General features: G+C 38.8%; 1 protein-coding gene across 1 annotated transcript in view; it reads left to right on the top strand.

Annotated features, from left to right (window-relative positions):
- LOC124273151 (ceramide synthase 5-like) overlaps positions 1-13,047 on the top strand; it is a 68,683-nt gene that overhangs the window by 35,338 nt on the left and 20,298 nt on the right. Inside the window, exon 2 of the mRNA XM_046708366.1 lies at positions 11,758-11,884. Within this exon, the coding sequence (XP_046564322.1) occupies positions 11,758-11,884 (127 nt within the window). The remainder of the gene's footprint in view (positions 1-11,757; positions 11,885-13,047) is intronic.

The raw sequence follows: 13,047 nt of genomic DNA, 5'->3' as shown, positions 1-13,047 counted from the left end.
GCCAGACATGTGACAGATTATCTCCCCGGGCCATCTTGTCCCCTACAGTAACATCAGCATGGTCATGGTGGTGGTGGACTCTGTTACTTGTCACTATCTACCACCACACACACTGGTGGATATTACATAATGTCTATGGGGAATACGACCTGTAGCATACGACCTGTAGCATACATTGTCCGTGTGATGTAGAAAGTAGGTTGTATGGACTAAATGTTGAATAATTTTGATAACAGATTATTGAGTAAGAAGCTGATTGTAGGAATAGCAGATAATGATGCAATTTCAGTGGTCGAAATCCAGATCCTTGAGGCTTTCTTCTGTGGCAGTTTGATGCAAGGACTCCCGAATAATGCTAAATTTTAAGTTAAAACATTAGTGTTATGACAAGGACTCATTGATATTAATGCTAAATTTCAAACTCTTAGCTTCATAATGACAGTATTTAGTCTAAAAAATCTTTATTTTCCCCCAAATTTTGAGTAAATACCTGCCATTAAATAAAATGTGATTATGTGTTTAAATTGGAGGGCAGTGGAGTAGCCTTGTGGTTAAAGCGTTCGCTCATCACACCGAAGACCTGGATCTGGTTGTATCATTGCTTCATTAACTAATGTCAACATTAAACCCTAATGATACATTAAATCCTTAATGCGTCATTAGTTAATGGCAACGTTAAAAACGGTTGTATCAAACACTTATTAGCGTATCATTATCTAATGACGTCCTAATGTAAATATTTTCATTAAATTCGGGGATTCCCCTAAATATTTCCCACAATTCCGCGACATAAACACGCAAGCGTTACTCTCGGTCGTCTGTCAAAATGACATCTTTACAGCTAAACCTCGGAACAAAAACAAACATTTCGATTGCTGTGAAGAAACACATCTAAATAATTCTGAACGCCGAAGGGAGCTTTCCGCCATATTGGATAGGGTTTACAAAATCAAGATTCGCTAAGGCCGGTCATATGACGCTTATTACATCACGTATATTTCATATTCAGTTGTGACAAATGCATCGCTGAATTCCTCATGCATTTTAGAATCAACTTACAAATGGTCTTTGTCACTAAAACTAAGTGTCCAGAAACAAACGAAACATATTGGGTGTGAAAACAGAGCCTTGTGCTCATAACACAGCGCTTGCTAGAAAAGTAAACAAAGCGAAATCAGATTTTATACTGGGCAGCATTTTCTCAAGTTTTTGGACATAAGTTTCTCTATTCGTAGCATATATTAGCTCAATAATTTTAGAATATACACGGAAAGAGTATCGTAGCAAGAACTAGAAAATTAACGCACAACAAAATTAGGGGTAACATTTAGCAGTGTCTACTTTTCAAACTGGGTTTATACCATGAGATAGGACATTTAATACTCTACATTTCTGTGTAATTTTATAGGTGTAGGTAGATTAAGTACTGCGCAAACGAAATTTTGGCGCAATGTTCACTTTTCCAGGAAGTTTAATGACTCTCTAATGATACCCCATGACCTTCATTAAGTTAATGACGCGCTAATGACAACACGACGTCATTAAAACCTTAGTACAACAGAATTTAATGACACATTAGTTAATGAATGTTAATGGCACGTTAATGCTTCATTAAAGGTTGATACAACCGGGTCCTGGCTTTGATTCCCCACATGGGTAAACTTCCAGGGATAGAAATGCAATTTTTCCAAAAGGTGCCATAGGGCCCCAGATGCCATGATTTAGGTGTGCCTTTGTTAAAATAAGTGTGCCCATTCCTTTTGGTGATCCAATTAACTTTTATGTTGATATATTGGTATCATGTAAACCTGTAAACATGTGAGCTGGATCTCCTAAACATCATGAAGACTGTTCAACTTCATTTGTCTTGGACCCATATACTGTATATGACCGCAGATAATCCGAATTTTGAGGACCAAAAATGCAGTCTCTGGAATTTTTCAACAAACTTATTTTTCTGGTGGTAAGGACATCGTATTGTTGTGTGTGAACAGAAAATTACTTTTGTCAAATTAGACGTCAAATTTGCAATTAAACATCACTGGACAATATTATTTATCTTTTTAGTTCTAATTTGTATGTGCAAGGCATTGTATTATATGCAGGGATTGAGATTACCATGTGAATTTGTCTCGGAAACAGTGCCAGAAATACCAAGCAGCTGTGCACACATTTCTCCTAGATCTACTTGTGATTTAGTTAAAACATTCCCAACAATATAACAGAAATGAATTCTGATACAGTGAGCAGAATAAATAGTATCTGAAACGTATACTTTACCAATAGAAATATTTTCTAGCATTGTGACATTTTAATTGCAGGTTTTGCTCTGTAAATGTAAAATATTTATAATAATAACTAAGGTTATGCCGCAGCAGTTTGCTGTATTGACGTATACGTTTTAGGTATGGAACAATATGACCAGTCGACGCTGTGGTTTTGCACGATCTTGTTATTTCCATCAGGAAAACAGTTTGTTGACATGTGATTGTCCACTATGATAAATGTGACTTTTATTGAAACAAATTTTTAACATATCCAGTTTCTTTCTACTACACTTTGTTTCAAGGCATGAGTGGATGCAATGTGGGTGTGGCCTCCAGTGCACTGTGAAAATATTTTATCCGTGCCGTTTCAATATTTATCGTGTCATTACTTGCAAATTAAGCGCTATTTCCACCCCTAACTTCTCATCCATTTATCATTTTCAACCTTTCGGCCAAGTTAGCTTCATCTGCTAGGTTACACATGTGATATGATGTTACTGAATGTGTTGATCTGGTTCCAGCAGTATGTAGGTTTATTGCTGTATAATGTATTCTCTGCCTTGAGAGACCTCAAGTTTGATTGGTTGGGATTACACCACTGGTTTATGTGGTCTGGATGGGAGTTGACCAAGTTGCACCACTCTGTCGCTTTTGGGAATGTTCTTCCTTTTGTTTCTTACATTTCTGTTTCTTACATTCTTGTTTCTCAGTAATTAAGCAGAGCTATTTGTTTGTTGAAACTCTAATCTGTTGTGTAGGCCGTACATCATGTTTTGGTCTCGTGACAGCCATGCAAGAGCTGCTTCCCTTATTGATCAAATGGTATGCTAATGAAAACAGTGTGTCAATATTTAATCACACTACTGATTTTAGACTGAAGTTCTCGCAGGACTGTGAAAGTAATTAAGAGACGATTTCTTGATCTAACATCTATTAAGTACTCTTTCCTCATTTAGGTGGTGAGGTGAAATGGGGTTTAACGTCGTTCTTAAGTATATTTTGCTCATATGGCGGCATGTGTATGTGTGGTTCTGCTTGTACTAGCCCAGACTTTTCATGAAACCTAAAACGTATATGCACTACATTTTGCTTGCCATCGGTGAATGTGCCGGCATTCTACGTTTATTACTAAAGTTCTTACATAAATGGTAATGATATGTCCTCCTCTTCCACCTTCACTTTGATATCGATAGTACATATCCAAATACATCACGCAGTTAAATGCAATGTGCAGTTTTGAACACTGTTTGAAATTCGTTTTCTATGATATCATCCGCTCATTGTAGATAAAATTTACTGAAAATTACATGCATCGTGAATCTCGCCAGTTTTGACACATTCTAAATCACCATTCACTGCGCTTTTGCGTAATTTATGGTATGTCTTAATTCAAATGTCAAATTTTACTGGGAGAATTGAATTTAAAGAAAAAGACGTGATCATTGTGATCAGCGGTAGTTTTGTTGTTGTATGATCGAATCACCAATGCTCGTTCTCTAAACATTATCGATGAACCGAGACTCTGTCACCAATAAAGTGTTTCAGTGAAATCTAACGAAATATATCGAGGATATGAGATGCAGCTGTGAAAGAATACTTGTTTGAAATGTATACAAAGCCAATCTCAGATTTTACACTGTGTATCCTTTAAGCCTGCTTGTTGCTCATTAGTTTTAGAACATGCATGGAAAGGTATCGTGAACAATAGCGATAGTTAAATAAAACAGGTGTATTCCAATGATTTTCTAGATTCATCACAACATATTATAGTTTTTGAAAGCATGACTGACATAACTGACGAAACTCACGCGATAACGATGACGGTACTTCTCTTAATTTCTTACTATTTCCCTTGGTCACAATGAAAACAAAAGAAAATAACAACCAGCAGACTGACAGAATTTTCGGACTACTTTCACGTCCACATTTATGCACATACGCTGCTTGAAACAACAAAAATTTCTTCCGAAACTCCGGGCGCATTCGTGTCAGTGAACACGCCATTTTGAAAGAGTCGCTTAATTCCCGATAGTGATGTCATAATGGACCAGGCCTTTTTAGCTCGGCAAACGAATACCTCAGATTGGCATAACATTTCAGCACTTATTTTGAGGGTTATACTTACACTGTAAGAAAAATGAGTGTATATTTTCAAACATTGGTATTAACTAATTAAAACAGTTCACTTTGATTCACATAAGAATAAATTTGATTTATCCGTGTACACTTCCCCTTTAAGCTGGTTTTCTGGTGCTAGCTCACCGAGATACCATGCCGCAGTTAAGCGTGAATACCCTACTCTGACACATTATACTGACTCCGAGCCGACCAGTCCTTGTTGTACCCATTAATGCCGAGTGCCAGGCAGGGACCAACAAGTACCGTATATGACCGTCTATAAGACGACCCCATGGATAAGACGACCCCCAAACTTGACCCTTGAAATCAGTGTCAAAATGGTATGTTTCGTGCATAAGTCGATCCCCCGCGATGGGGTCCTAATCGCGGCAAACACAGACCACAGACAACTGGCAGTTACCAATAATTATAACTATAAATATCATATTTATTGTAGCAACAAACTGGCTTGCTTATTTTACCCCATTCAACAATCATGAACTGATTACCACCTCGTTTCCCATTGACTGCTGGGTTACAGTAACATCGGTAAAAATGTGTGAATTTAAATGGCTTCCGCATTTTACCCCATTCCATGTGCGTACAACTTCTGCTTACCACGTTCATGAGGGTCCGTATAACCTTAGTGTTGATTATATATATTTTACATAAAACTGTAATTAAAATTACATAATGCTAGGATATATTTCTTTTGGTTAAATAATAGTATTCTGTATTATATTTTACTGATGACTGCATCAGAATTCGTCCTGTTATATTATTGTGCATGTTTGAACTTGTTCGCCGGGAAACATGTGCACAGCTGATTGCTATTTCCGGCTCAGGTACACACGCTAATCTTAATCCCTGCAAATAATACAATGCCCAGCAAAAACAACTTATAACTTAAAAGGTAAATAATCTTGTCTAGTGATGTTTAATTGCAAATTTGACGTCTCTACTGACAAAGTCATCTTCTGTTGTTTGTTTTGTTCGCCTTGACAAAGTGATCTGTTGTTTGTTCACGATGTTGTTTTCTTGACCCCTGGAAAAAAGTTTGTCGAAAGCGTAACCCATGGATAAGACGACCCCCTTCTACAGACTGCTTTTTTGGTCCTCAAAATTCGGCTTATAGACGGTCATATACGGTACCATATTTTAACGTCTTTTGGTATGACGCGGCCGGGATCGAGCCCGCGACCTTCCGCTCTCCGGGCGGATGCTTTAACCACAGTACACCACAGAGACGGTTCCTCATTTAAGAAAATTGAAAATGAGGCTTCATGAATGTCATTTTGTATAGGGGCGGTGGGTTAGCCTTTCAGTTAAGGGTTTTGTTCGTCATGCCGAAGACCCGGGTTCTATTCCCCACCTGGGTACAATGTGTAAAGCCCATTTCTAGTGTCCCCTGCAGTGATGTTACTGGAATATTGCTGAAAGTGGTGTATTCATTCATACATTGTTGCAGTTTACGAATAAAAAACCAGTATACACCTGTTCCCCTCACTTCATCTCCACTCAAGTTGTACATGCAAACCATTTCTCAGTAAAGTACAGATTCTAGTACTTTTGTTGGATTGAATTCTAGCCGAGATTCTAACCTACACCCCCAGAAGTCAGCTTCCACTGAGATGGCTGAGCGGGTTAGATTGCTGACTTTGTGTGCTGGCAAATAGGTGCCTGTCTCGGATGGGACTCTACCCAACAAAAGTACTGGAATCGGTACTGAGGAAGTGTAATCCCAATTCTAAGATGCCTAGCGGTTAGAACAATCGAAAAAAAATACATTATCAGACAATAAAGGTATAGTTTTTTGATGACGTAACAATTGAATGACGTTATCCCGTCACTGCGCCATTCTAGTGTGCCCCCTCGTAATCGAACCATTTTACATTACGTCACAATGTAAGCGGCGTCACGATGCATGTCAGTTGTCATCGCCTCGTACAGCCTCCTACAGTAAACTACTGCGTTGCATCCCGTTTCTTGGTTTGCAGTTGCGTCACTCACCTAACATCACTTGTGGAAACATTACGTTTATGTTTTCTGACTTTTTAAATGTCTCAATTCGACTCGCAAGTTTTCAGCGACACGGTAACGCGTTAAGCAATGTTTACATTCCCACAATGCAATCGTGGAATGTCACTAGACTACTCAGCTTCGTCTGGATGTACTGATCTAAACATACGTTGGTAGTAGAAATGCGACGTTCACATGGTTTACGTTAATCACAGATGTAATTAAAATACTTTAGAGAAGATATTTAATCCGAGCGTAAACTGTCATGAAACTGTTTATCATTTGTTTTTCTGGTAACGCTAGGTCTTAACGTAGGGGCAGACACATCAATAGAACAGCCAGTTAGCCCTGTGCAAGGATTCTTAATTTAGGTCACCGACACCGCCGCTTGTTTTCTGCCTTAAATTAATCGTAATTATCCTTAGAAAGTATTAAATTTGGCATCTTAGAAAGAAATACAGTTAAGCTCTACCACCATGTATAGTGTAATAAAACACACTTTCTCCCTGAACTATTATGGCGTTAAAGCACTTTCGGCCGCAAGCGTCCTCGTGCTTTAACTATAATAGTTCAGGGCAAAAGTGTGTTTTATTACACTATACATGGTGGTAGAGCGAACTGTATTTCTTAAATATAATATACAGGTATGTTACATTTGACCACTTTCAAAATGTCAAATTCCCTATTCTCATAATGGGACTGGCCGGCATCCTTCTGTTTCCAGGTTAATTCCCTCAACATGTTGACAAGAGTATATCACACTAGTAGATGTCATCCCTATACCCTTCGACACTGGCAAAACACAACACAACATTAGCCATACATATTAGAAGTCACCAATAAAAAACTGTTTTAGGGGTTTCCGTGAATTGTGTTATTGAAAATCTGATTTACTTGTAACAATGCTTGCATTCTAGTTGTTTACATCACATTGCTAAACAGTGCATTAGGTATCTCTTATATGTGAAATGATTTGTGGAAAGATCCTAATTTTCAACTTTCTTTGCCAGGTGTGTTTAAGCATTTTCCCATAAACATGCCTGAGAGTGATTAAGGAAATACAGGGCATGTAGTCGTGCAGATCATGAAACAAGCCTATGCTGTTGTGGTAGATTAACATCAAGTCTCGGAAGTGGTCAGCAAACCGATTCCTAAAGTATGTTCATGAAATATAGGGAAAAGGAGCCCAAAGACTTTCCTCATTTGCAGACACTGTGGTAATCTAAACTTGCCACATATTCTAGACTTGCTGTTTTGGGTGTATGTGTTTCAGGGTCTGTATGACAGACTGCTGCTGTTATAAAACAAGCACTTGCTGCTGTAGTAGAGAGGGGGTATGTTGAAGCAGCCCGCCCTGGACTAGCCATATACAGGTCATAAAACAAGCACTTGCTGCTGTAGTAGAGGGGTATGTTGAAGCAGCCCGCCCTGGACTAGCCATATACAGGTCATAAAACAAGCACTTGCTGCTGTAGTAAGGGGGTAACAAGCACCCCGCCTCTGGACAGGTCATAAAACAAGCACTTGCTGCTGTAGTAGAGGGGGTATGTTGAAGCACCCCGCCCTGGACTAGCCATATACAGGTCATAAAACAAGCACTTGCTGCTGTAGTAGAGGGGGTATGTTGAAGCACCCCGCCCTGGACTAGCCATATACAGGTCATAAAACAAGCACTTGCTGCTGTAGTAGAGGGGGTATGTTGAAGCACCCCGCCCTGGACTAGCCATATACAGGTCATAAAACAAGCACTTGCTGCTGTAGTAGAGGGGGTATGTTGAAGCACCCCACCCTGGACTAGCCATATACAGGTCATAAAACAAGCACTTGCTGCTGTAGTAGAGGGAGGTATGTTGGAGCACCCCGCCCTGGACTAGCCATATACAGGTCATAAAACAAGCACTTGCAGGTGCACTTGCTGCTGTAGTAGAGGGGGTATGTTGATGGACTAGCCATATACAGGTCATAAAACAAGCACTTGCTGCTGTAGTAGAGGGAGGTATGTTGGAGCACCCAATCCTGGACTAGCCATATACAGGTCATAAAACAAGCACTTGCTGCTGTAGTAGAGGGAGGTATGTTGGAGCACCCCGCCCTGGACTAGCCATATACAGGTCATAAAACAAGCACTTGCTGCTGTAGTAGAGGGAGGTATGTTGGAGCACCCCGCCCTGGACTAGCCATATACAGGTCATAAAACAAGCACTTGCTGCTGTAGTAGAGGAGGTATGTTGGAGCACCCAATCCTGGACTAGCCATATACAGGTCATAAAACAAGCACTTGCTGCTGTAGTAGAGGGGGGTATGTTGGAGCACCCCGCCCTGGACTAGCCATATACAGGTCATAAAACAAGCACTTGCTGCTCTATGAAATATAAGTTTTGCCAGATACTTATTGGAGAAAGCTGGTTTCACTTGCCATGCTGACTGTATCATGTTCTTGACGTATTAGTTATTATTATGTTGTGCTGGAGCAGTGTATTTTCTTGTACTGATGGTTTATCCAGGACAGTCCACCAAACTGAGGCTGGTATTTCCTCACGCTTACATCAGGTCCCAGAAGTAAAGTTACATTGTTATTGTAAAATATAGTTATATAATAATAAGTAAAATCAAAATAGAGCCCAGATTAATTCAGACTGGGCAAACCATTCTTGACTTGGATTCATTTCATAATTCATTCATCACACTCTCAGGGACTTGTATTGCCTTACACTAAATCCATCTAGCAGATCCATTGATTATGTTAAGCTTGATGACTCCTGCCTCATACATGCAATATTGGTATATATGGTATCTTACTCCACCAGCTTGCTGACAATCCAGGTTCCTGGTCCACAAAGTGATCTTCCTGATGTGCACCTCCATACTCTCTCATAGACCAAAAACAACAGCTGGCGGTAAAATCTCTCTTGAACAGGCCCAGGTCACCTGAGGTCACCAGGAGTTCCTCAGAGTCATACAGACTCTGAAACAATAGTAAAATAATGACAAATTTATGGACAACAACTTCTTTTATTTAGTGAGTGCAAGGTTCCAGTACAGATTTTTGTACCATTTTCTAGCAAGCATCTGTACTAGAAATAAAGAAGTTGTTATCCACAAATTTGTCATTATCACACTTACAAATTTAAAAAATGCCACTCAAAGAAGAAGCAATAGTATCTGGCAAAGCACATGCAATTCTTCAGTTTCAGGAAAATTAAGAGATTTCATAAGTTTCTTACTCTTATATTTGTTAAAAGACAATTTCAGAAAAATCAATCATAATTATTTAGGATGTGAGTCATTGCCATGAGTAAAGTCTCTTTACTTTCAAAATGATATGTAACAAATAATGTTCACACAACCCGTGAAGACCTGGGTTAGAATTGATCTTCAGTAACCCATGCTTGTCGAGGGTACTTGCAGGAATTTTGTCAAAAATCCAAATTTTGAAAATAAATAATTCCAAATTTGCCTCCCTAAGGCACATAATTTGGATTCCTAGAGAAATCCTAATCTGAACTAGAATATTTCACACTAAGTGTTCGATGTTCCCCAGAATGCAAAGAATGTGTTACTAGTTTTTGGAAGGTAGCATCTGCTCCTGAAGCATCGTGGAAAATAATATGTATTATAGTCTGTTTGCAGTGAAAACGTACCGATGAATTTCACTCTAAACAAAAAGGTAAATCGAATAAAATGAAATTAAGATTGCGAATCCTGATAATTTTACCTTGCCAATCGAACATTCAAATCTCAGAATTTTATTCAACTTAGGATAAAAATTGTTTAACAAACGATCATAGTTTCAAATCGCTATTATTGGTTTGTATTACAAGGGGGTATGCACTTTAAATGAAACATCGAGAACAAGTAGTGTTGGTTTAAGTTAACGCTCATCACGTACCGCACATGCTTTTGTTTCACTGTTCCATGTACTGCACTCACCCCAACAATAGCGATTTGAAACTATGATCGTTTGTTAAACAAAAAATTTGAGATTTAAATGTTCATTTGGCAAGGTAAAATTATGAGGATTCGCAATCTTAATTTCACTTAACTTGATTTATATTTTGTTTAAAGTGAAATTCATCGGTACGTTTTCACTGTAAACAGACTATAGTCTTTTCTTTGGTCGTCACCTGTCAATGATGGATGTCCAACATGACCTAATTTGTAAGACTGTTAACTTGAAATATAGTTAGCGTTGAGGAATTTGATAATGTGAAATTAATGCCAATCTGCTTTTGAATTCATATCATATCAGCAATAGCTTTGCTCGTGTTGATGTTCATGTGCTTGCTTAGTCAGTATAATACTAATGAGATTAACTGACATTTAATTACCCTATTTCATCATAAATCCAGATGTTCTACATTTTAAACAGGCCTGCTAAATCAAATCTCACATTAACATTGGCAACAAACCAAGTAAATCTTCCCCACACTGAATAACTGTAGTAGTCAAACCAAGTAAATCTTCTCCACACTGAATAACTGTAGTTTTCATGTGTAGGCATACACGTGTTAACAATTTTAACTATTTATACTATTTGCATTATTCTTCCAATAATTCAGTAAAGGGAAATGGGGGATGTGTATTCAGGTAGAGATCACAGGCCCAATGTGACATGGAGTGTCATTTTCCACATGGCTACACATCACACCCCAAATCCACCCCACCCCGCCATGCCACGCCACGCCACGCCACGCCACACCACACCACACCACACCACACCACACCACACCACACCACACCACACCACACCACACCACACCACACCACTGAAACAAGAAAACGTTCATCGTATCCCAATTGCGATGCTCATGATGTTGATCACTGGGTTGTTTGGTCCAGATTTGATTATTTACAGACCGCCCCATATAGCTGTAATATTGCTGAGTGCGGCACAAAACCGAACTCACTCACTCACTATTACTTTATGTTCAGGTGAGCTACAGAGCTTTGTAGCTGTAATTTTCTAAACCAGGAAATTAGATAAATGTACAACCCTGCCTACCTGGTAAGACTACCACAGCAAACAGAACATTGCCTTGTTGTCAGTTGATATTGTGAGAAGATTTTAAGTCACATCAGCTATATTTTCAGCCATACCGTGACTGATATTGTGATGTAAAACAAGTATTTAATTCGTTGTGTTCTAATGTTTCCTAGTAAAGTCAAAAGCCATTACCAGTTTTAGCATCTGAGTGCCAGTAGATAGATCTGTGTTTGTTCAATGCATCAAGATCAACATTGCCTGGGAATAACAACAAAAACGTAAGCAGTTACTTTTTTCAGCAGTGAGTAACGTGCCAAGAAGCTCTATGTGATATGTATGGTATAACTATGATGTATGTTCTTCTTTCAGATACGTAGCAGCACCCATAGGTCGGTACTATGGCCTCAAGGATAAGAGGGCCCTAAAGGCGGCGCCCAACCCATATCTGGAGAAAATATTTGCACAAAATAAAACCCCAGACAAAAATTCATTTTTGGTAAGTACGGTATATGTTTCTAGTACATTAATAGTAAGCATTGGGGATGCTGACTTTGGCTTTGGATTGGTTCATTTTCTTGGACAAAATGCTTTGAAATTTGGTGGGGCGTAGTGGTGGCGTAGCCTAGTGGTTTAAGTGTTCGCTCGTCACGCCGAAAACCCGGGTTGGATTCCCCTCATGGGTAATTTCTGGTGTCCCCTCGCCATGATATTGCTGGAATATTGCTAAAAGCGACATAAAACTAAAACTCACTCACTTACTTAAAACTTGGTAATTTTATGAAGATTTTATATACGTCGAGAAACAAATAAAGGAACACAGGAAAAATCAAGTGTTCCTTTAATATTTTCTAGTTTTCATCACCAGCTTTGAATAGCTCTGTGGTGATGAAAACTGGAAAATAATAAAGGAACGCTTAAATGTTCCTGTGTTCCTTTATTTGTTTCTACGTATATATACAGGACATACATTTTCAGGTATAGTAATAGTAAGCACTGTGGATGTGCAGTCCTGTAGTTGAGTGAATCTGGCGTTGGATTGGTTCTTTTTCTTGGACAAAATGCTCTAAAACTCTGTCCAGATTTGTTAATTTTATGTATACTTATATATATATTTGGACCTTATGTATTGAAAGAGATGTGATGTTGGGAGAGAAACAATGAGTTTCAAGAACAAGTTTGTTCTCATCAACCATGACATCTTCCAAATCAATACTTAAGGTCCAAATGTATGATGTTCTGTATTTATTACATACCCTGCTCATGACACAGACTGTTAATCAAACTCTTAATGTCATAGTTGGAACTTCCACATTGAGGTCACTGTGACCTGAGTATCGCCCAACAGGCTACAAGGGACATGATTCATGAGACGTGTCAGTTAACCAAGCAAATAAGTGAAAGGGTACTCAGTAGGGCAAGATGGTAATATAAGTGTTAACCTCTTAACACTTTTAGAACCAGAGAGGCAGCTAGGGTTGTATACTTCTCAGGGAGCTGAGAATATTAACCGAGAGCCCTCTCCATTGACCATTGTAATAATGTTTTAGCTGTTATCGCATGCTTAATCATGGAATGCAGTACTTAGGATGGACAATTAAAAGCATGGATTCCTACTCACAATTGTTATTGATTTTTACAATATCCAGTACATAGATTTTG

This window comes from Haliotis rubra, unplaced genomic scaffold (genome assembly GCF_003918875.1).
Source record: "Haliotis rubra isolate DU_JTF1 unplaced genomic scaffold, ASM391887v1 Scf177, whole genome shotgun sequence".
Taxonomy (NCBI): domain Eukaryota; kingdom Metazoa; phylum Mollusca; class Gastropoda; order Lepetellida; family Haliotidae; genus Haliotis; species Haliotis rubra.
This window is presented reverse-complemented; position numbering and strand designations above follow the sequence as displayed.